The 20912-nt window shown below is 47.9% G+C and overlaps 7 protein-coding genes across 7 annotated transcripts; 2 read left to right on the forward strand and 5 right to left on the reverse strand.

The window, feature by feature from the left end:
- The first annotated feature begins 65 nt into the window (after positions 1-65).
- GGI43DRAFT_402122 (tRNA A64-2'-O-ribosylphosphate transferase) lies at positions 66-1957 on the forward strand. Its single transcript, XM_083205647.1, has 3 exons — positions 66-540; positions 635-669; positions 740-1957. The coding sequence occupies exons 1-3, from the start codon at positions 167-169 to the stop codon at positions 1849-1851; spliced, it is 1521 nt and encodes a 506-aa protein (XP_083061567.1). The 5' UTR covers positions 66-166; the 3' UTR covers positions 1852-1957.
- Positions 1958-1980: 23 nt separating this feature from the next.
- Positions 1981-3443, reverse strand: GGI43DRAFT_342381 (HAD-like domain-containing protein). The gene is made up of 3 exons (XM_083202149.1): positions 3236-3443; positions 2931-2953; positions 1981-2838 (listed from the first exon to the last, which is right to left on the reverse strand). The coding sequence occupies exons 2-3, from the start codon at positions 2937-2939 to the stop codon at positions 2110-2112; spliced, it is 738 nt and encodes a 245-aa protein (XP_083061568.1). The 5' UTR covers positions 2940-2953; positions 3236-3443; the 3' UTR covers positions 1981-2109.
- On the forward strand, positions 3257-4090 carry GGI43DRAFT_342384 (uncharacterized protein). The gene is made up of 3 exons (XM_083202150.1): positions 3257-3292; positions 3440-3667; positions 3766-4090. Exons 2-3 carry the CDS (start codon positions 3475-3477, stop codon positions 3975-3977), a joined length of 405 nt encoding a protein of 134 aa, XP_083061569.1. The 5' UTR covers positions 3257-3292; positions 3440-3474; the 3' UTR covers positions 3978-4090.
- Positions 4091-4712: 622 nt separating this feature from the next.
- GGI43DRAFT_342337 (uncharacterized protein) lies at positions 4713-6538 on the reverse strand. The gene is made up of 3 exons (XM_083202148.1): positions 6090-6538; positions 5091-5850; positions 4713-5025 (listed from the first exon to the last, which is right to left on the reverse strand). Exons 1-3 carry the CDS (start codon positions 6167-6169, stop codon positions 4732-4734), a joined length of 1134 nt encoding a protein of 377 aa, XP_083061570.1. The 5' UTR covers positions 6170-6538; the 3' UTR covers positions 4713-4731.
- A 1687-nt stretch (positions 6539-8225) lies between these two features.
- On the reverse strand, positions 8226-11725 carry GGI43DRAFT_433452 (uncharacterized protein; the record flags this gene model as incomplete). The annotated part of the gene is made up of 7 exons (XM_083209748.1): positions 8226-9325; positions 9412-9662; positions 9732-11066; positions 11116-11277; positions 11342-11426; positions 11498-11554; positions 11624-11725. The coding sequence occupies 7 exons, from the start codon at positions 11723-11725 to the stop codon at positions 8639-8641; spliced, it is 2679 nt and encodes an 892-aa protein (XP_083061571.1). The 3' UTR covers positions 8226-8638.
- Positions 11726-12971: 1246 nt separating this feature from the next.
- GGI43DRAFT_342406 (ubiquitin-conjugating enzyme/RWD-like protein) lies at positions 12972-14124 on the reverse strand. Its single transcript, XM_083202151.1, has 3 exons — positions 13725-14124; positions 13586-13669; positions 12972-13506 (listed from the first exon to the last, which is right to left on the reverse strand). The coding sequence occupies exons 1-3, from the start codon at positions 13788-13790 to the stop codon at positions 12991-12993; spliced, it is 666 nt and encodes a 221-aa protein (XP_083061572.1). The 5' UTR covers positions 13791-14124; the 3' UTR covers positions 12972-12990.
- Positions 14125-14660: 536 nt separating this feature from the next.
- GGI43DRAFT_402135 (serine/threonine-protein kinase GCN2) lies at positions 14661-20571 on the reverse strand. Its single transcript, XM_083205648.1, has 6 exons — positions 20151-20571; positions 17944-20091; positions 17553-17891; positions 16496-17495; positions 16009-16427; positions 14661-15950 (listed from the first exon to the last, which is right to left on the reverse strand). The coding sequence occupies exons 1-6, from the start codon at positions 20349-20351 to the stop codon at positions 15234-15236; spliced, it is 4824 nt and encodes a 1607-aa protein (XP_083061573.1). The 5' UTR covers positions 20352-20571; the 3' UTR covers positions 14661-15233.
- Between the last annotated feature and the right edge of the window lie 341 nt (positions 20572-20912).

The following is a 20912-nucleotide window of genomic DNA, read 5'->3' on the forward strand; positions in this document are numbered from 1 at the left end:
TCACTTGAGTTGAGCCAAAGCTGCAAAGAAGCTTGAACCCACACAATGAGCCACTAACATAAAATTTAGCCTTTCATATACACTGACAATCTTTGCTTCTCATTTCACTCCCACAGCTCATGAAAAACAACACATAACAAGAAGAAAACAAATTTCCCTTTAAAAAATGTCTTTTTCACAAGACATCGACGAAGACGACATCTTCTCCAACCAGCCCTCCATCTCCAGCCTCCTCACCCAACTCCGCCGCAGCACCCTCACACCTCACAATCGCCTCAAGTCCATCTACGCCGACGCCGACTACGTCGCGCAAGTAGCCTCTGCCTTTTCCACTTCTCACCGCGACCCGGAATCAGGGAAGCGCAAGAAGAGGAGGAGGCCGCTGGTGGCGAATGAGCGCTGTGGGAGCTGGTACATTCCGCCGGAGAAGAAGGATGGCAGCGCGTATTTCAAGAGTACGGATGGGCATGAGCGGGCGTGGAAGTTTAGCACGAGGAGGCTGAATTTGCATTTGATTGATGTGATTGAGGAGAATGATGGGTATGTCAACACTATACTTCATCGTTATTGTTCTTTCTTTTGAGTGAATGTGGTGAAAGAGTGATAGCATAGCTGACTTATATGTGCCTGTTAGAATCATCATCGTCGACTCAACTCGCCGAGGCAAACGTAAGTATTGTCTCTTATATATTTCATTCAATTACACATACGTATCTCGTGCTAAAATTTTGAATAATAGGCATGCCTGATGCTCTCTCCACCACCATCCCCATCTGGTGCGCTGTCATCAATCGCGCCCTCCTTCCAGATCACCCCCTTTCCTCAAAACTCTTCCTTCCCCCTTATCTGCCCGCATCCACTCACTCCCAAATCCTCGCCCTTATACCATCATTCCTCTCTTCCCTAAAAGAACTCAACCTCACTCTACCAAAATCTCTCACAAAACCTCTTCGGCCCCTTTGGATCACGCAAGAGTCGTCACTCCCCGTCTCTCCAGACTCAGATGAAGAAGAAGAAGACGACGGCGATGACAACGAAGACCACCAGGATGTCATATTCGAAGATTTTAGACCTGTCATATGCTGCACCGCCAGCAGACGTGTCGTTGGCAGCGAGGTAGACGAGGGTGGCTACATCCAAGGCGCAGGAGACGACACCGAGAACTGGGCTCTGGGTCTCACCCCCGACGTCTTCTGGACAAACACCACAGACTTGCTCTCTGCTCCAGAAGCTGATCTCCCTGACCTCATCGTCCGTCTGGTAGAAGAAGCCAAAGTGAAGCGCCAGGCTGGAGAAGGCAGTCAAACCGCCCTTCCGCGAAAGCAACTCACGCCACACATCTCCGTCCGTCCCATATCGACATCCCATGATCTCTCAACACCACCAGTCAAGCAAGAAGATGAATGTCTCATCCTCCTTACCGATGCTTCTCCCACTCCCAAAGAATCATGGATTCAGTCCCCAACGCATATCCGCGTCGACCTCGGCAAACACAAGACCGCCAGCCGCAATCTCCGCCTTGCCCTCCCAGATATATGCTCCTTTGCAGCTAGTTTCTTACAGAAACACCATTCAGCATCGGATTCCTCAGCGGATGGAAACAGCCAACCACCGCAGATCGTCGTGGTCTGCGACTCGGGCAAGGATCTCTCCGTGGGAGTCGCTCTAGCACTGTCATGCTATCTCTTTGATGATCAGGGCAACTTTCGCGTGCCTAATGAAAACGCATCATTCACCAAAACTCTAGTCAAGATCAGACTAGGAACCATCATGACGGTATATCCAGAGGCAAATCCAAGCAGAACAACCCTGCAGAGTGTAAACAGCTTCTTGATGGACTGGAGAAAGTAGTCATGTGCATTTTCTTTAGGCGAAAACATCCTGTATTAAAAATCAACTAGATCAGATAGACTCCTATATGTTTTTTGCATCCTTGTATTTCAAGAGCATCAATTCGTTTCGTCATATCTATTCATATCTAGCCTTTTGTCGTCTCATTCTCTCTTATTTTCTTAGTTCTCCTTTATTAACCAAGACGATGAGCCCAAAAGCCAGTAGAAAAACGGGTTAAATCCAAAACACGGAAAAGAAAAAAGTAAGGAAACCCCTTTAAAACTCGCCATTCTCAATGCTCGCCAGCGCATCAGGGAACTCGCTCCAGTCCCGCATAATCACCACAGCGCCGGCAGCCCTCAACACGCCCTCCATCTCCTCCTTCTTGTCATCCGCATAAGGACCAACATATCCAATCGTCTTGATGCCCGCCCTCGTAGCACTCAGAGTGCCGCTCTTGCTATCCTCAACTGCGACGCTCTGCTCAGCCTTCTGGCCCAGCTTGTTCAACGCATGCAGGTAAATAGCAGGGTCAGGCTTGCTCGTCGGCTTCTCCAGTGACGTCGCCGCAGAGAAGACCACATCACCAGGGAAGTACTTGTCCTGGCCAACCTTTTCGATCGACGCGCGAACTCTTCTCAATGCTGAAGAAGACACCACGGAGAGCTGGTACTTTCCATTGGCCTGCAGCGCCTGCAGCTGCTCATCCACACCGGGGCAAGGCCTCAACGCGGCCTTGAGCTTGGCAATGACGGCGTCCTCCTCCATCAGGACGTATTTCTCCATGTCATCGGGGGCAATCTCGATGCCGTGGGTCTTTTGCAGCGTGGTGAGCATGCCACGGAAGTTCTGGCCGACAAACTCGGTGATGAGGGTCTCGCCGGTGAATTTGGCGGGGACGTTGCGCTCGGCGCAGATCTTATTGATGAGGTCTGCGCAGGCCTCGAAGGCGAGCTCCTCGGAGAGGACGAGGGTGTTGTCGCAGTCGAAGAGGATGGCTTTGATCTGTTGAGAGGGAGAGTTAGTGGGCGTTGGGGAGAAGGTTTAGGGGACAGCAGCCACGGCTAGAGGAGGAGGAATAGGCGATTGGTGCTTACTTCAGGCATTGTGATGGTATTTTCTAGTAATATGGTGTCAAATAAGAAAAGAGAAGAAAGAGAAAAGAGGGTATCTATTAGAATCTAGGTTTGTTGTAATATGCAGAAAAAGAAGAAGGAAGAAGGAAGAGAAGAAGACGAGCGAAGCAACAAGTATATAAGCCCAACCGTCGGGATGTCGTCTACTAAGCCCACGCAGCCAAGGAAACTAAGAGCCTTAGCAGCTCTCCACAAAGCCAACGTCGGGAGCCTGTATATAGTTGTAAGGGGCCCAGTTAGAGTGCAATGCCAATCTGTATAATTACCTCATATGAAACACTGGGGGGATCCAAACAATGTAAAACACATTTCACCTGCAGAGGGTGGGTTATCCCAAAAATCCTGATTCTCGCCGTTTTACAAGGCGGCATGGCCATGCGCAATTGAATCATAGCTTATACCTACCTAATTGCTTTCTCTTATTTTAATCTGAATCACATGCTAACAAAATAGCTATAATCTACTACTAGCCCCAGCATTCATTCCATCGACAATCCCAAAAACAATGGCCTCTTTTCTCCAGCCTGCTTCTCCCTCCCCCTTGATTAGCGTCCTTTTTTTTCTATATTCCCCCGAAAATACAACATCCCAGCTCACAGCTCTTTCGCAGCCTTGCTTTGCTTCAGGTTCTCATACATATTTTTACCCCTCCCCCCTCGACCCTTGCCCAGTGTCGTCATTGCCCCTCCTCGAACCATGTTAGTGGACCGCTGGCCTGCTCCATTCTTGGAATCCGGCTATGGGCGGCCGCAAAAAGCCCGGGCTCTAATTCGCTTGGCTTACAAGACGCTGCAAGTTCAATGTTATATGTTACAGCAATATATGCACCGGATGCTGCACATACATTTGCGTGTCAGATGCGGTGAGCCAATAGATTCAGCTGTTTTAATCAGAATTCGCTGGAATTCTGCTCATGCTTCAATTCCCCGTGACCACGCCATGGAACGTAGCCGCCAGTGGCTGAGACCAGCATGTCACTCCGTAAAGGCCCCATCAGCCGCCTACTAAGGAGGCTGCCATAAGACTGAATGATGATATCGTCATGACAGCACCATAATTAAACAGCCCGCAGGGGTCATTGTAAGCTCATTTCGCACCCCACAGGTCGTATCACTCAAAGAAGAGAATAATCACACAGGTAGTATAGGTAAAAGACTCAATCATTGTTGTCAAAGGAATATATAAATATATATTTTGGAACAATAATAAATCCGCTATAAGTCAATTTATCAAATCCATCCATCCATCCATCCATCCATCCATCCATCCATCCATCTGTCTCGTTACAGCATTGTGCCACAACACCCGACTAACATAAACATGATTATGTAAAGTAAAGTCTCTTCCAAGTCCTCCTCCTCAATCACAAAATCCTAGTAATGTCTTTTTTTCTCAATCATGCCAACAAAGAATCCACCGCGTGCTTGAACTCTGCCAGAAATGCATCCCAAAAACGCCGTATTCCCTGTCAATTCTTCTTGACAGTGCAAAAGTGACCCAAAAAGGTAGATGAAAAATAAGAAAACAAAGAAGAAGAAAAACACGCCAGCTTGTCATCATCGTACTATCAGGCGGCACCATACCGCTCCGTCCATGTCGGATTGCACAGACATTCCCAGCCTTCCGAAAAGGGGTCGCGCGGCTCGGTTCCTGAGGTCCTGTTCATGTCCCGCATACCAAGCCCTCTGTCGCTATGTGGATATATCGTTCTCCCCCCTCTCTTAAGCTGTGTGCATCATCCAAAATTTCTTTTTTTTTCTTTTTACAAAATTTCCTTGAGCTGTGCCTTTTGTTCTTGGCTCAAGCTTGACGGGAAATTGACCTTGTAGCGAACAACAAAGTCGCCTCGTTGTCCAGGCTTCTTTGTCATGGGCATTCCCAGCCCCGGATACCGGTCTTCACTTCCGGGTTGGGTTGGGCCACCTTTGTCTATGCTGATTTGCTTGCCGTCGATTGTGGTGACTACTCGCTTCCATCCAGTCAAAGCTTCCTTTAGGTCCAAGGTAACGGTGTGCACAATGTCGTTATCCTCTCGCTTGAAGAGAGGATGATCTTTCTGTAACACAAGTAGTTAGTAACAACTCATATCAAAAGTATTAGATGAGTGACGGGCTAGCTTACCTCTTCAAGAATGAAATGCAAATCTTGTCTACCACCTTCTACTTGATCGCCAACTCCGTTAAACTTGATTTTAGATCCTTTCTTCAGACCCGGTTTGATTGGTACTTCTAATATCTGGTCGGTTTGCACGCGTTTTCCGGTCTCGTCAAAGGTCTTGCGCTTGATCTTCATCTTCTTTGTGGTTCCATTGTATAGCTCCTCAAGAGTAAGAGGTAGCGGTCGTTCAACGGTTGTAACTTCGGGTGTTGGTTCACGGTTCCTGGGCGGCTCAGCGAAGCCAGATCTTGCCCTTGTTCGTCCAGACCGAGGGCCAGCGCCGCCAGGGCCGAATGTTGAGCTGCTGAAGAAACCAAAGTCGTCGTCGTCACCGCCTACGCCGCCGCCGCCGCCATGCATGCCGCCGCTACGCATGAACTCTGTAAATATGTCCTCAGGGTTGTTGAAGTTGTATGCCTTGGAGCCGCCTCCGCCCGTGCTGAAATGGAAAGTCCTGGTGCCGCCGCCTCCCGGCATGCCTCCGAAGTCGAAACCGCCAAAGCCGCCAGGCATACCGCCTGCTCCCGCATAAGGGTTGGCCCCTGGACCTCCTTCGGGTGGAGGGGCACCACCCCGCAGCAGGAACTCGAGGCCATATTGGTCGTAGATTTTGCGCTTCTCCGGGTCGGACAGGATCTCGTAGGCCTGGGAGCACTCCTTGAATTTTTCTGAGGCGTTGGGGTTGTCCTTGTTCTTGTCAGGGTGCCACTTCAAAGCAGCTTTTCTGTATACAAAATTGCGGTTAGCCTCGATAATTGATTCTCTACACTCAACTGGGAACATGCTAGTTGGGCGGCAAGCTGTTTGGGGTGGAAGCTTGCGGATTGGCCGTGTTCGCCAATTGCCACCCACAGCTAGCTCTTGGCCCAAGCATGAATGACGACAAAAAGAAAGAATCCTCAGGAAAGAGGAAAAGGAAAAAAAGAAGGCCTTCAAAAAATAAATAAAATGATTCATACATACCTGTAGGCTTTTTTAATCTCGTCTTGCGACGCCTCGGATTTGATACTCAAGGTATCGTAGAGCTTGGTCTCCTTCACCATCTTGGTGGCTGGATGACGGGTCGGTGTGAGTTCTCTCTATGTAGCACTTGGTGGGGTGATGATATCAAGAGCAAAAAGTTGGAATGAATCGAGTGTAAAAGAGTAAAGGTGGCACTCGGTATCGTAGATCGGTTGAAGCAAAAGAAGAGACACCGAATTATAAGATCGCTTTGTAGTATCGAATCGTAGAAAAGTGAAGTGAAAGGAGAGAAAAGTAAGAATCGATTGGTATGGAGAATATGGAGGGGAAGCTGGGACAGAAGTGAGAAGAGATGGCCGCTACCAATTAATACTCGATAACCTGGTCAGTTGTCAGGCTACTCGTAGTAGAGTGAGCCGTAGGTGGGGCCGCTTGTGCTGGGGCCTTGTAGAAGCTTCCCGCTACCGCCTATGACGCACGAGACTGCTGGGGTTTGGATTGTATATGCTGGGAATGGATGAGAATCAGTCTGTTTGTGTTATAAAGGACAAAATCAATGTATATCCTTCTGATCGACGCAAACAGAATGTCCAATTGATGGAATAAGCCCCGTTCCGAGGAGACTGAGGATTGGACGTGGTACGACTTTTATGTCGGGGCGCCTTATACCCTCTCCAGGCGAGATAATGCACCTTGGGGGGTATCAATGGCTGCAGCTGCAGTTGGGAGGATCGGGTTTACGGTATGCAGCACCGCAGCGAGCCAATGAACAAAAGAGGAGGCGGCGCAACGACCATGCCAGTGTAAGGATAAGACGTGATGTGCTGTGCTGTGTGTTGTGATGCGCTGTGGATGCGATGCGCTGCGATGCGGCGAGCCAGAAACTGCCTGCAGATGCTAATTCAACCGGCAGCGCCAACGCAGAGCAATGGAGAGCGGCAGCTTGTCGAAAATAGGGATAGAAGAGAAGAGGGGAGCCGATTAAAAAGGAAAATGGAGCGGGTTTGTCTCGATTTATGTTCTGCTGTGCATCTTTCCCCTGTTTAATGTTCTCAACTTTGGCTGGTTATAGATAGTACATGCCTGATAGCCAGGTGACTCGCGGGGGGCAGGTGATGCTCTCTTTTCGCCCACTTAGTATGTACATGTATGTACCTATTATACTACAATGGGCTTGGATATACCTGCACTTCGTGGCGGAAAATAAGCTATGATGGGCATTGATGCAATTTCCCAATCACAAAACACAATATGCTGTCCGTGATAAGAGCACATTTATTTAAACGGCAAAAAAAAAAACCCTCTCTTATTCATCTCGTCTCATCTCGTCTCAACCATCTCATCTCCGGCTCGGGTTACCTTACCGTCCACCCTATTAAAATACCACATGCCAATACCGCAAAATGCTACCCTCACGCCAAAACAATAATAGATGCTCCGTACTCGTAATCACAAATTGTAATAATAACAACAACAACAACACTCCCGGTCCATTCGGGCCATGACAGGGTCCCAAACAGATTCGAGCCCAACTGCCAGTTACGATACAAAACCATGGGAACTTCAAAACAGCTCGCTGGCAGCGCTAAGCTCCAGTTGGCAACCGACCCGCCATCACCACTCAGAAACCACGAGGCCGGCTATGCGCTGTTCTATCAATAATACCGCCCCAGCCACGTCACGATGTATTCACTATAAACGGACAAAGGGTTTTTTTACCCCTGCATCTATCCCTCATAAATCGTTGACGAGTTACCCCATCTTGGACCCCTGCCCGCACATTCACACAAGCTTTAGTAGTATGGCTCACATGCACCCGATATAAAATGGTGTTCGTAATAGAACGTGCATTCTCGTACGAGTACGGAGTACATGCCTCTGGATCATCAGACTAAAGCGCCTAAAGAAGCAGCTAAAATAAGGGTATCCATATCAAAAGTAGACATTGTTAAATCTCTAAAACATTAAAGCGCTACTGTATTCTGCGCAACATACGCAGCGTTGCGGCAGGGTCCAACATGGTCTCATAGAAGCTTCTAGAAGCTTCCATGCCTCAACCTCGCTATACCCAAACTACGAAAGATCACGAGCCCAATGGAGGTACCGCTAAATCATCAATACATGCTGTTGAACAATTGATAGTAATAATATATAACAAAGTGAGTTTTTATATTCAACAATAGGCAATAGAGTAACAATAGCTGTGCCCTCTACACTATATACTAGCATTCTTGGCATCAACAGCAACATCACCTCAAACAATAAGCATAATATCATTAAAGGTCTCAGAAAAGCCCGCTTAAATATGCTATAGTATCAACTGATAACATGAGTAGACAGTCGGCCTACCCAGTTCACCCCATATACAAAGGACCACCAAACATCCCGTGTCATACCAGCGTTTTCCTTTTCTCTTCCGTGGTATCACGACCGCCATTGTCCTCGATTCTTCTCTTTCCTCCCCTAACTTTTCTATCTTTGACAATAGACTTGTACACCAAATACCAAATGTCATGCTCTCATGGTCATGCATTGCCGAAGTAGAGCGGTTATTCATGTACATCCGGTATTTCCATGTCCATGATCAAGTCTCTACCCCCGTCGCTCGCTTGTGAGGGTCGTACAAATGTCAGTGGTCGAGCTCGTTCTTGCATCTCCGGACCCTTATCTATGCTTGTATCCATCATATTGTTAACGTCGTTTGACTGGCTGGCTTCAAGAGACGGAGGTGTTGGCCGTTGCGGTTCGCCTTCGTCTGCTGCCAGCGTGTCTGGGGTCAGAGTTGCAGACTCGACATTCATCTGTGCAGAGATTCCGTGATCTCCAAATTTACTTTCAGAGTCGGAGCCCCTGGCATGCTCCGGCTTGCTTCCAGACATATCTATCAGTTCCATCTGCGCTTCTTCTAACTGTCCGTCAAATACACTTGCAAATGGATCTCTATCCTCGCTGCCGATAGATGCCCTGTTGCTATTCATCGAATCCATACTGTCTCGATGTTTTCTCTTGGAGGGCGAGATAGGATCCACGGATACACGAATCCTTTCCTCTCCACTGTCAGTGGTAGGCTGTCTAAGCTCTTGTCGGAATGCCTTATTATCCGACTTGGCAAACATGTTCAAGGCATCCGACAGTGGTGTCCTTGGTGTCGAAACTGCTTCTTCAGTGGCATATAGAAGCAGCGGCGTCTTTGTTTCGTACCATACGTTTCTCAAAACTCGCTCAATATCGATTTTCTGTAAACAAGTAAATTAGCATCAGTTCGGACCAGCTGTAGAAATTGGTAGATGTGAAGCAAAAAGGGGGTTACCTCTGATTTGACTGGCTCGTCCTCCTCGAGGCAAAGTTCCAATCGCCACCACTGGTCAGTCGGCGCGTCTAAGCTCTCCAACTCCACCAACGGCGAGGGAACTCGCTGGCAGACATAAACAATATTCTTGTCAGTTGCTATACCCCGAAGAAGATACTTCTTGCACGTCATCGGCTTTGGCCGGCCTGGCTTATCTTCCTTCGTCAGAAGTCTACCAAGGAAGCGCTGCTTGGCTTGGATTTGCTCCAGCTGAGCACGGAGATCTAAATAGCTTAGTATCAGTAATCGATCTTAAACTCTACTGTGTAAACATGGAGAGCAGTCTTTCCTACCCTCAGTCTTTGTTTCTATGTCGGACAATATTCGCTCTGTCAGAAGGAGCACCTCATTCACTTGCTGCGAGTGCTTAACCTGCTCGTCATTCATCTGACAAGGAGCAGTCCGGTAATCAGGATACTTGTTGATATCGAACGCCGAAGCCTCCATTCCTTGAAATTGCCCAGCAGTCTCTAGGTAATTAAAGAAAGCCTGCCACTGATCCTTAGCTTTGGAGATCATTTCACTCTTATCAAGAGACAGCTGGTTCCAGTCATTGTGCCATTCCTGTAGCCGTCGCTCTTCCGTTGTCACTCTGTCGATGTCATTTTTAGTCTTGCACCAAGCGGTCATTATTCGTCTAGCTTCCTCCTTACGGCTAGCCAGATATCGCTCGGGAAAAAAGACCTCGGGAATTTCAAACGATTCGGGAGGGCCTTCGCTGCCGATCTTAATAACAAGCACTTCGCCCATGGTCTGGAACATGGCCATCTTTGACGTCTCATTGGGATCCGCCCATGACAGCACGTCACCCCACATCAAATGATCAAGGGCCTCGTAGAGTGTTTTGATGTGAGCGTAATCAGTCCGCCTATGGTCGATTACCAGTAATCCAAACCTCGCATTCTCATAACTGTTATCGCCCACGTCGTCACCACTAACATTAACGAGAGATGCCTCTTGATACAATGGCCCCAGAATCTCGCCATTTACTTGACCCAAGCGTTCGTAGAATTCCTTTTCTACTCCATTACTTGCGCCAGAAAGTAACTCAGTTAGTGTATTAACGGTTCCGTAACTTCTCTCCGTCGAATCGAGGAAAGCCATGAGCCGATGTATTTCTTCTTCAAAGTTTGGCCTCGGTGTCTCATAGTTGTCGTCACCCCATGTCGAGTTCTCAGAGTGCATTTGGCGTAAAACATTTGGAGGCAGGATTTCTTGCCCATTCCACCACTGGCTATTAAATCCATAAGAGGCCGCAGGAACGCCGCACTGTAGAAAAACATTTCTCGCCAAGGGAATTTCGTGAAGAATGGTTAGTAAGCCGCCCAAGCTGTGGTTGCCGACTGAGCTAGATCCTTGGACAATGAATGCGGGAACTTCGGGATCTCGCTTTCTTTGGGAAGGCGTAGGAGCGCTTGATAGCTTTGCCTTTAGCGGCGCAACAGGGACCATAGCCCAGTTGCTCTGATCGTAATCGGAGCGGTTCGCAGGGCCAAAGTACGGCGTTGAGGTAGAGTGGTCCATAACCCCAGACTCTTGTGCAGGCAGAGAAAACCCTGCTTCTTCTGCCGATTCTCGCAAGGCTCGTTGCATATCGTCTTCTTCTTGCGAGTGCATAGTAGGACCTACTATTAGCATTGTCAGAACGTCATCTTCCCTATGCGAAGAGCAGAGTACTACCAGCTGCGTCTGCCGCAGTCCAGTCAAGCATATTACCGAGTGGAGATCTGTTATTCGATCGTGATGGGGGTCTTGATGGAGCTCCAATAGGGTAGGTAGGGGGAGGTGGCGTAACTCCCTGTATGATGTCGTTGCCTTCTAGCGATTCGATGTGAAATGCTGCCAAGAGCGTCAGCCACCATTTCCTCTTGCCTCACGCCGCGGATAGCTGGCCTGTCCCTACATATGCCTGTGTTGTTACCAGTCGTGCCGTCTCTATCTGCTGAAAACATTGATTCATTCCAGGCCAACGCATATTTTTGTCGGAACTGCGACGATGTAAGTCAGCATCTGCTCCATTCCGTCCACTTCATCCAAGTGGAGTGGTATTGCAACATACCGACTCGGAGTTGTCAAAGTATTGCATAACAACAGTTTCAACATTGCGGTTATTATTCTACAAGAGGAGCTACATTTAGCATCCTAAAATTCGTCGAAGTAAGCCGGTGACGAGGTGCAAACAAACCCTCAGTGCGTTCATGATCATGGTACGATCATCGACGGGGTTGAGGCCCGCAAAGTCAACGACTTGCGAGACCTCATCTTCGGAAGGTTCCATGGAAGCCATCACAAATGACAGCAGTCCCAAGCTCTACTCAGATAGCTATGAGAATGCCGTAGCAGAAGAATGCTGGGGCCGAAATGGAAGTGCGATTTCTGGGACCGGCCTCTCGTTCAACAGGGCGGGACAGCTGACCCTAGCCCCAGAAACGTCGTCGTCCACGGGCAAAAGACATGAACAAAGGTATGGATGAAGCGAAAAGTGAGAGCAAAGCGAGTTAAGCAATAAGGCGTTAAAGAAGCGGCGCGGCCAAGCTACACAAGTCGAGGATATGCAAGCTCTTGGATATGGAGTATGGGGCGCCTAAGAATGTGGTTGATGATGGTGCTGCTATGTCGTTGTCCCGCTGTGGCCAAACGTCAGTCCAGGGACTATGCCGGGGCGATAAGATAAGCTGCGGGCAGCTATACTAGGCTGAGCGGGATAGAGGGGCTGTACTAGCAGCGCAGGTTATTATGCTGACACTAGCGGCACTTTCAGGTACCTGCGTATATTGGTCTTGGTGTGGATAGCAGTGCAGAGTACTCCATAGGCCTCACGGAAGTCGCTGGCAAAAGCGAAAGCGATCAGGCAGCTTATTTATACCCTTTACCGTGATAGCCACTTCTGCACAATAGCACTATATCTGTTGCCTGTCTGGCAAATGCTATTCACTACGGATTACGCGGCTTTTCACATCAAGTGATTGAGCATACGCTTCCCCCAGTGGGTAATCTCTGCCACGTAACTATTACACGTAACTATGAGTACCAGGTACTAGCAGCTAGGAAGAACTGTATCTTTAATTACACGCTTTAAAGAGCATTGTACTTAACTTTAGAAGTAATAGAGAAAGAAAGAAAAGTGTTTATGCTTGGTACCACAACGCGTCTATACGCTTCTGCCTTCTATATAAATGCGAACGACTGTTAAGACTCAAGCTATAATAAACGATAATCCCGCTAATGAAAATAGAAAGCCTCATAAACCAAATGACCCAAAAAAAATCCAAAGCTACAGAAAACAAGAAACTGAAAGCAATAGTGTATCATTCCCGTGGCTCCAGAGTAGAGAGATGCCGCGCCATGACACCAAAACTTCCCTTAGACCGTTCCATGCATGGGTAGGGAAGATGTCGCCAAACGCCGCTAAAAGAGAACTGCTACATAGGCAGGAAATGCTAATCGATAATGGCATGTCGCGATGCTATCCGACTTTTTGCTCGCTCGCTCTCAATAAACGGTCCGAGATGTGAGCAGAGCAGCTCGTGGAGTCTTCTCGTGCTTCACAGCTCATTTATCATCCTCGTCTTCGAAGTCATCGTCAAAGTCGTCCTCCATATTCTCATCGCTATCGCTCCCGCCAAAATCTTCCTCCTCGTCTGTCATGTTCCAAAAGTCTGCGTCATCATCGACCGGTTTTATTGGGACTGGAGACAGTTCGGCCATCGAAGGCATATGCGCACCTTCTGGAGTGCTTTTCTGTGTCTCTTCCACTACGGCTCTTGCCAGCCTGTCGTATTGAACGCGGTTGTCTCTGTACAAAACACTAGCATCGACATTGGCAGCCGAATTAATTTCGGGGTCATCCATTAGCAGGAGAACGGATCGGAGGACCGATTCAACTCCATGGAGGACATTCCATCGCTCACTTGCCAGTTCGCCAGACTGCTCATCTTCGCCTGGCTTGTGTAGAATGGAAATGCAGAGGTTGCCGTCAAGGTACACGTTGGGATGGATGATGCTGGGAGTGATGAATTTGAAGACTGGTGGCTGGTAGGGATAGTCGGCAGGGAATCTCATCTCGGCCTAAGGCTCCATGTTAGTCACTCATCGCACTCTTACCAGGACAAGCGCATTGCGAGATAATTGGTGTAGGGCGTCTTACCTTGAGAAACGCTCCGTGCCAAACGCTGTCGGGATTTACGACCCAGAGTCCAATTTTCCACTTGAGGAGGTTGGTTTCGTCCGTCTGAAATAGTGAGAAAGATATCTTGTTATAGTTTAAACAATCTGGAAGTACTTACTGTGATATCTACCCATTTTTCCTTCTGGAGAGCCCGCAGCTCTTGCATGAGACGTTTCTGGGCCATGATGCCGCTATGCTAGTATGAAAGAATGGTCTTTTCGATCGAATTCGAAGTATTGGTTGACTCAAAAGGTCTGTCAATACGGAGGACCTTTTCTCTCCTCACTTCTATTCGTTACAACTGGCTGAGAAGAAAATGTCACGAGAGCAGCCGTGTTTGGTAGGTGACTGTCGGTAACAACCGGGGAGAGGATGAAGGGTGAAGGAGGCGAACAGGACAAAGAAGGCGAGTGACGGCCAGGAACAGCAGAGGCTTGATCTTGTTGTCCAAAAGCAAAGCAGGGAAAACGAATAGGCGTGTACGCAACAGAGATCCAAAATGAAGGGAAAAAATAGAAAGAGAACAAAGTTGCCGGCTCCCAAAGAGATTGAAAGATGAAAGGGAATTTCCGAAACTCAGCCGGGCCCGAAGCAAAGAGGTGACGGCATCAGGTGGCTGCAGCAGGTGACTGCCGCAATTACCGGGCGGTGAAGGCGCTGACTCTCGCCTCCAAAGCGGCCAGCGCTTCCTTGGGTCCCGCCAGCATGGGAGGGAGTTCCTTGCTTGGGCTTAGCACTGTCTTAGGGTTGATCGATGTTTGGGCGCGTATCAACTGCGATTACCACTCGCAGGTCTCACAAAAGTACACATCGTATGAGTTGATCGCCAAAAGGTACTTGATAGGTACTCATTTAGCCGCGATGGCCAGTTTCCTGAATCGTCTCAGACGAGAGGGGGGAAAGGGACCATGCGGTACGAGATACGTACTGAGAGGTAATAATTGAGTGTGATACGGAGCAATAGTCGTAATTAGCCGGCATTGCATTGCTGTTCAATACGAATCGTGCATTCAAGGGAAGATTTGATTCCACCAGCACTGTGTAGATGTCTTTCAGGAATCTATTAGTCTAACACTACGGAGTAGCCCGAATGCTACTAGCATACCGGCTGCAATCTAGCACTTACTGTATTTATCAAGGATGAGGTCAGATCAGCCACCGAAGGAAAAAAAGAAAAGAAAAGAAGATGAGAGAAAAGGCCACCAATTTTACTAGTTGAACTTGCAAAGCAGGGGGACCAACCAGTGCCAAAATGCTAGATATGCAGATCCATATGAATCCATTCAGCTCGCATCAACTGCACCAACCGCTGCAAGGGACTGGCTAATTCTCGTTTCATAGGCTCCTAAAAATATATACAGCGCTAATCAGAAGCAGTGCTACGAAGGAAATGGCACGATCAGCTCTCGGTGTCTCGGTGGTGCAGATGCGGCTGAATCCTTCAGCTTTGGTGTGGTAGTACATGGAGGTGGCATTGAACGGCGAGGCTAACCACAGTGCTTCTAAATAGGGGAGCAATCACTAGTTAAGAGTAATAATTGATAACTTCTCGTACTCGTACTAAATAGCAGTCTATGCTGCATCAACAAATATTTATCACATTATGCGTACAAATCTTCCTCATCGCTCATCCTGATAAATCATAGTACATGCAAGTGCCTGACCGGAAGTTGTATAAGAACGAATGCTTGGAGCCATTCTTTGTTTCATACTTCCGCCTCCAAGTAGTGAGCTGGTCGCGAATGTCGCGGATATATTTCTTTTCCGAGGTTGTCACACTCTGTTCCGCCTTTCGCCAGCTCTCTGGGTCGGATATACTGGTTTCCTGTACGAGCTCCATCAGATGGTCGCTAGTCTCGATAGCCAAAACAGGTCCTTCAAGAAATGAGTTCATCAGAGCAGCTGCAGTGATTTGTGCTTGTTCCACCACTGTGCGTCGGTTAAATTTCTTGCTCTTAGTTTGGGCAACCATGATCTTGACTTCCTGTTCGGAATCCCTCTCGCCTTGTTGCGTCGCAGGCTCGGGTGTTCCACGAAACTTTGCTGCGGATCTGGCGTCTCGGTCTCGAATCTCAGGTTTTAGCCAAGAAAACAGCTGTGCCATAGGAAGATCTACGTCCGGTACGTCTTTCTTTCCCACAGTTTTGATTTTTAGCATAGAATCCTGCTTGATGATGATAATCCAACAGTAGTTTTCATCCCGATGTTTCGACATTAAATCTTCTGGAGATCTCGAGTCCTTGGCAAGCTCCGCACTTATATCGTGTGCCCAGAGTAGCCGTAATACTTCAATACCAGAAGATCGGAGAATGCCGGCGTCAAAACTTGCTACCAATATGTCGCACTATTGCTCAGTGTGAGTAGGACATTACAGCCAGATGCATGGTTATATAGTTACTTACACGCTTGCTACTAAACATGCTGCTTACGTCTTCTTCACTCTTCTTTAAGAATGAGTAGCCACCTGACTTGGGCGCTTTCGCCAACCTTTCCCAGGCTAGACTGAACCCGACAGCATGGCGTTTTTCAAACTGTCCTCCAATTTTAGGGCGCTGTTCGTTGATTAGGTTGTCATACCGACCGCCAGCGGCAAAGACGTCTTTGGCTTTTTTATCGTAGATGCATGAGAAGAGGATGCCACCGATATAAAAGCCTTCTTTGAGACTGTTCAGAGGGTTGAGGTAAATCTTGGTGTTGACACCCAATCGTTTAGTATACTCGACAACTTCTTTGAGGTGCGCAATTGTTGATGCGGCACGTTGATACATATCGCTACCTTCGAAAACCGCTCTCAACTTTGTAAATGCTTTGTTTGGTGTATCTGGCACATGTTGTTAGCACCAACACTAATCTCTTTGGTTAATATTCTCGTAGGAAATCTCATCTTACCTCGAAAATCAAAACGCTGAAGTTCATCAATACTGGTCGCTGAAATACCCACAGCAGGAGACCGGAGCTCCATTCTAATCTTCTGCCACGTGTGATTGTGAATATTGAGCCTGGATAGCACATCTGCAGCTGCCCTTCTGGATGAAGGCTGGATACCACAGAACTCAAAAATTAGCTGTAGAATATCCGAGTGTCCGATGTGAAAGCACATTTGAGATGACGACAAAGATGGGAATGTGTGAATAATCTCATCCAAGACTTTCAAGACTTCTGCCTCTTTCAAAGCAAGATCGAGTGTGTCTATCGTGACAATGTCAAAATCCACTTCACCAAACATCTGAGGCTGTCCCGTGTCTTGCTTGTCCCTAAATACGCTACCAAATGTAAAAGTGCGTTGCAAAGGAGGAGATTGCGAGTGCTTCGCCAACATTCGGGCATGCCCCATTGTAAGATCATAAGGAAGTTGTAGAACAGTGCCGTGAGAGTCCAGAAGTCGAACAGCATTATCAGCATAATGCATAGTCTTGGGATATATCGAAGTCCTCGTCGCTTCAAGAGCACCATGACGACGGAAAATAGCTACCAATTCATTCTTGACGATGCTCTGGTTTAGAAGCTCCGCAGCACCGGGCGAGGTGCCATTCATGTCCCAGGCAAAATTCTTGGCCGCTTCCACAGGCCGAGCAAACAACGTAGACAACATTTTCTGATAATATGGCGAATTGGGATCTGCCAGTCCTGCCAGGGTGCGTCTAATAGTCTCGCTTTCCATCTGGACTGGTAATTTACCACTCTTGAGAAGATCAGCACTGGATGGTCGTTCCTTGGGACTGTGGTTGACAAGCGATAGTATAATTTCGGTTTGTGTTTTATCCGCAGGCTTGAAATCCGAAGGAAGTACTGGAGTAGGTCGTCGAAGCTGCCCAAGGACATCGGCTTTTTGCATACCCATCATGGGTAAATAGCACATCTCAAAGAAGATAATGCCGAGAGAATACATCTGTGAGCGAGTCAGCATCGGCTACGACTCAAATCATGTTACAAGTGTGCAACGTACATCAACTTTGGTGCTATATTGCCCATTAGATGCAGATCTAACTTCTGGAGCCGAGTAATAGGCCGTCCCTATACTCCTAGTCATGTCGTCTGCCTCATAGCCACTAAAAGTGGCTCGATCCACAGAAAATTGGCCGCTCGTTGCCAAGCCAAAGTCACCAATCTTTATATTGTCCACGCCATCCGTACTGCTTGCAATGAAGATGTTCTCTGGCTTGAGATCACGATGAACAATACTCAGCGAATGAATGTGTGACATGCCTTCGAGAATTTGTCTAAACAGACGCCATATTTCTGTGTTGTTTTTGTATAGCTTCCGCGCAATGAGATCTCTTAGAGTCTAAGGTGTAGAGTAAGCAGTTGCTCAAAAATCATGAATACTTTATACGTACTCGTTTTTCACAGTACTCCATTGAGATATAGAGTACAGTCCGATAAGATCGGTGCATTCGAGCACGTCGTTGCAGGGCAGCTAGTCTGTCTTTCTCATAATGCTTTTCACGGTTACCAACAGAGTCCATAATGGAGCTCTGGTCATCATCCTCTTCCTCGTCAGATAAATCATGTTCTTCCTCATCTTCCTCGTCCTCATCCGAGTCGTAGTCGAATTCGACTGCAGCGTTGGACGATATAAAGTCCAAGCCGCCAGTGCTTGTAGCGAATTGGATATCAATACCGGCAGATTCGGCGCCAGTATCTCTAGTATCCTCCGTGTAGTCATCAGTTGACGTTTCGCCCTCAGTATCGGTTGAGTCGGGAATTTCTTCCACCCAAGTGTTGTAATACCGTACGACTGCAGGGTGGCTAAGTTGCGAGAGCAAGCGAACCTCTTTCAAGATTTCCGTAAGGCTCGTTTGGGAACGTTGTGTAATTTTCTTAATGGCATATATCTGACCATCCAACTTTTTCCTAGCTTTGACAACTTCGCCAAACCCGCCCTTGCCAAGTCTTCCTTCTTCCACAAAATCTTCTGTGTATCGAGAGACTGTTGATCTATTGGTCATAGAATCTCGCCTGAGTCTCACAGGGACAGCTTGTAATGAATTCAGAGAAGGAGTATGGGACAGCATAGCAGAAGTATCATCAAATAGGACAGGAGCATCTGTCGCAAGAAACTCACTAGCACCAAGCTCAAATGCTCTCGGTCTTTTCTGCCTGTCGTCCTTGAAGAAACGGCTCACCAGTTCCTGGAAAGGTTGTGAAAACAACTTCGACTCCATAAGATTCTTAGGAGAAGAGTATTTGCGAAGCACATCCAAGCCAAATACCATTTGCACAAAAACAACTCCAAAATCCCAGATATCAGCTTTGGACGTATACTGGGCCTTCGTAGCAGCGGCAATCTCTGGTGGTAGCCAATAGGCAGACTTTGCTGTGGTGAACCCCAAAGGACCTTGCTTCTTAGAGCTGAGGTTATGGATTTCTCTTTGGTATGACGCATCAGATATTTTGGGCACAATTTCGCCAGTAGACTCCCTAAAAAGAAGAATGTTCCTGGGATGAATATCTTGGTGCGCTATGTTCTTGTTATGAAGAAAGTTCAGCGCATCAAGGAGATCTCTCGTCCAAGATCGCACTTTTCCTATCTCAAGATGCCCCGCAAGCTCCAACAGTTCTTCTAGCGAGCCTCTCTCCGCCAATGGACTGAGGATCCTCACTGTCCACGTATTAGCAGCAGCGCGATCAGCATCGGTACCGCTCTCAACTTTGTAGTCGAAAACGTCGACTAGATGTCGATGGTGTATCTTGTTACCGATCTTTAGATCCTGTAGCCGAGATTCCAGTGACTGCAATTGCTTCTTAAACTCTTTCTGATCCTTGCCATTTGGACGCAAGACAACTTCTTTCAACGCTAATGGCTGATTGCCTTGACCATTGGAAAGGACTGGACGCACAGTGAAAACAGTGGAAGCCGGTCCAGCGCGAGGATCAGATTTACACGCAACAGATCTAAAAGCCAAAGTATTTCCCATATTGTCAGTCACGGAGCAATATTGGTCGAAATCAATCGTCTCAACGTTCGAGGCAGAAGACGTAGACGGTCGGTGAGGGCTCAAGCCATTTGTGTGGCGACTGAACCTCGACTCTCTTGCTTTTTGCTTCTGTCGCTGGAGCTCTTGTTGTAGCTCTTCAGCAGCAGTCTTCTCTTCTTTTTTCTTTTCCTCCTCTTTGCGGCGCTTTTCTTTCTCTTGTTGTTCTTGCGCTAACTTTGCCAAGGCTGCCTCGTGCCTATCACGCTCCTCTTCCAGCGACGGCAGCTGTTTGCCAGACGCCTTTGTTTGCGCTGCATCTTCAAGAATGTCACGAATACCTTCGACAATCTTATCAACCATTACTTCTGCCTCTTTAGCGAAGGCCCGTGGCTGCGTTTCTAGGAACTTCTGGATCTTGAACTGAGTCACCTCTCGCAAATAGCCTTGGCCTTTAAGAGTCAGTACGGGGGGTGTCTTTGGATACGTCGCCGTAAGAGTAAAGCCGAGAGTCACGGCAAAATCTTCATCACTAGCTTTTATTCGAATATCGAAAGACGGGTCGGACTTCTAAACGTAGGTGTAAGTCAGCATGTGACAGCAAAGAAGAGAAGCATAGGATGGAATACCTTCCAGGCGCTATTCGCCACATGTTCGATGAAATCGTCCGCATATATAGCTTGCAGAGCAATAATCTCGTCCCTTTGTTGCTCTTCATACTCGGTCTTAGTCGTCGCATCTGGGCCGGGAGGCTTGAGGCCCGGAAAGCTTGAGTCATCCTTGGAGGTTTTCGTCGGCGACGTCAGTGTCCTGGGTTGTTTCCGCGCCATGGTCGCGTGTTACCTAGGTAAGAGCCACAGCCAAAGCCGTGACGCTTTACACAGAGGAAGCCATTTTGAATATCGACATCAGAGGTAAAAGGTATTATGGGCGAAACTGGTATGAAGGAGAAAGAGTCGCAGAGTTGCGCCAGTGGCTACTCGTTGAAGCTATCAATGCCTGGTAGCGGCGGGGCAATTCCATCACCTGGTCAATTCGTTGCTAGCTCCCCTGTGGCTAGGTGCGCTAGTGCCATGTACAGCGCCTAGGTCGCTGAATCTGTTCCTGTACAGGGCTGAGCCAGGACTGAGTGCGCTACAGCGGAGCCTGTGCGATCGATCCACCGCCAGATTCCTGGAAACGCTGCTAGCCAGTTAGAGCCCCGTTATCACTAAGTCGAAGTTAATGGTCGCAGCCGAATCTTAAAAAACAACCTAGCATTTCGTCACCAGCGAATACACCAATGGCGAAGTAAACAAACACACCCGCGGCCACGAAGCATCGACATCGCGAATGCAGCAACGTCCAAATGCAGTATCCAATCAGTTCATTTTAATTGAATCCGATTAGGC

The sequence above is a fragment of the Trichoderma evansii genome (genome assembly GCF_050947405.1).
Source record: "Trichoderma evansii strain SZMC 28006 chromosome Unknown GGI43scaffold_7, whole genome shotgun sequence".
Classification (NCBI taxonomy): Eukaryota; Fungi; Ascomycota; class Sordariomycetes; order Hypocreales; family Hypocreaceae; genus Trichoderma; species Trichoderma evansii.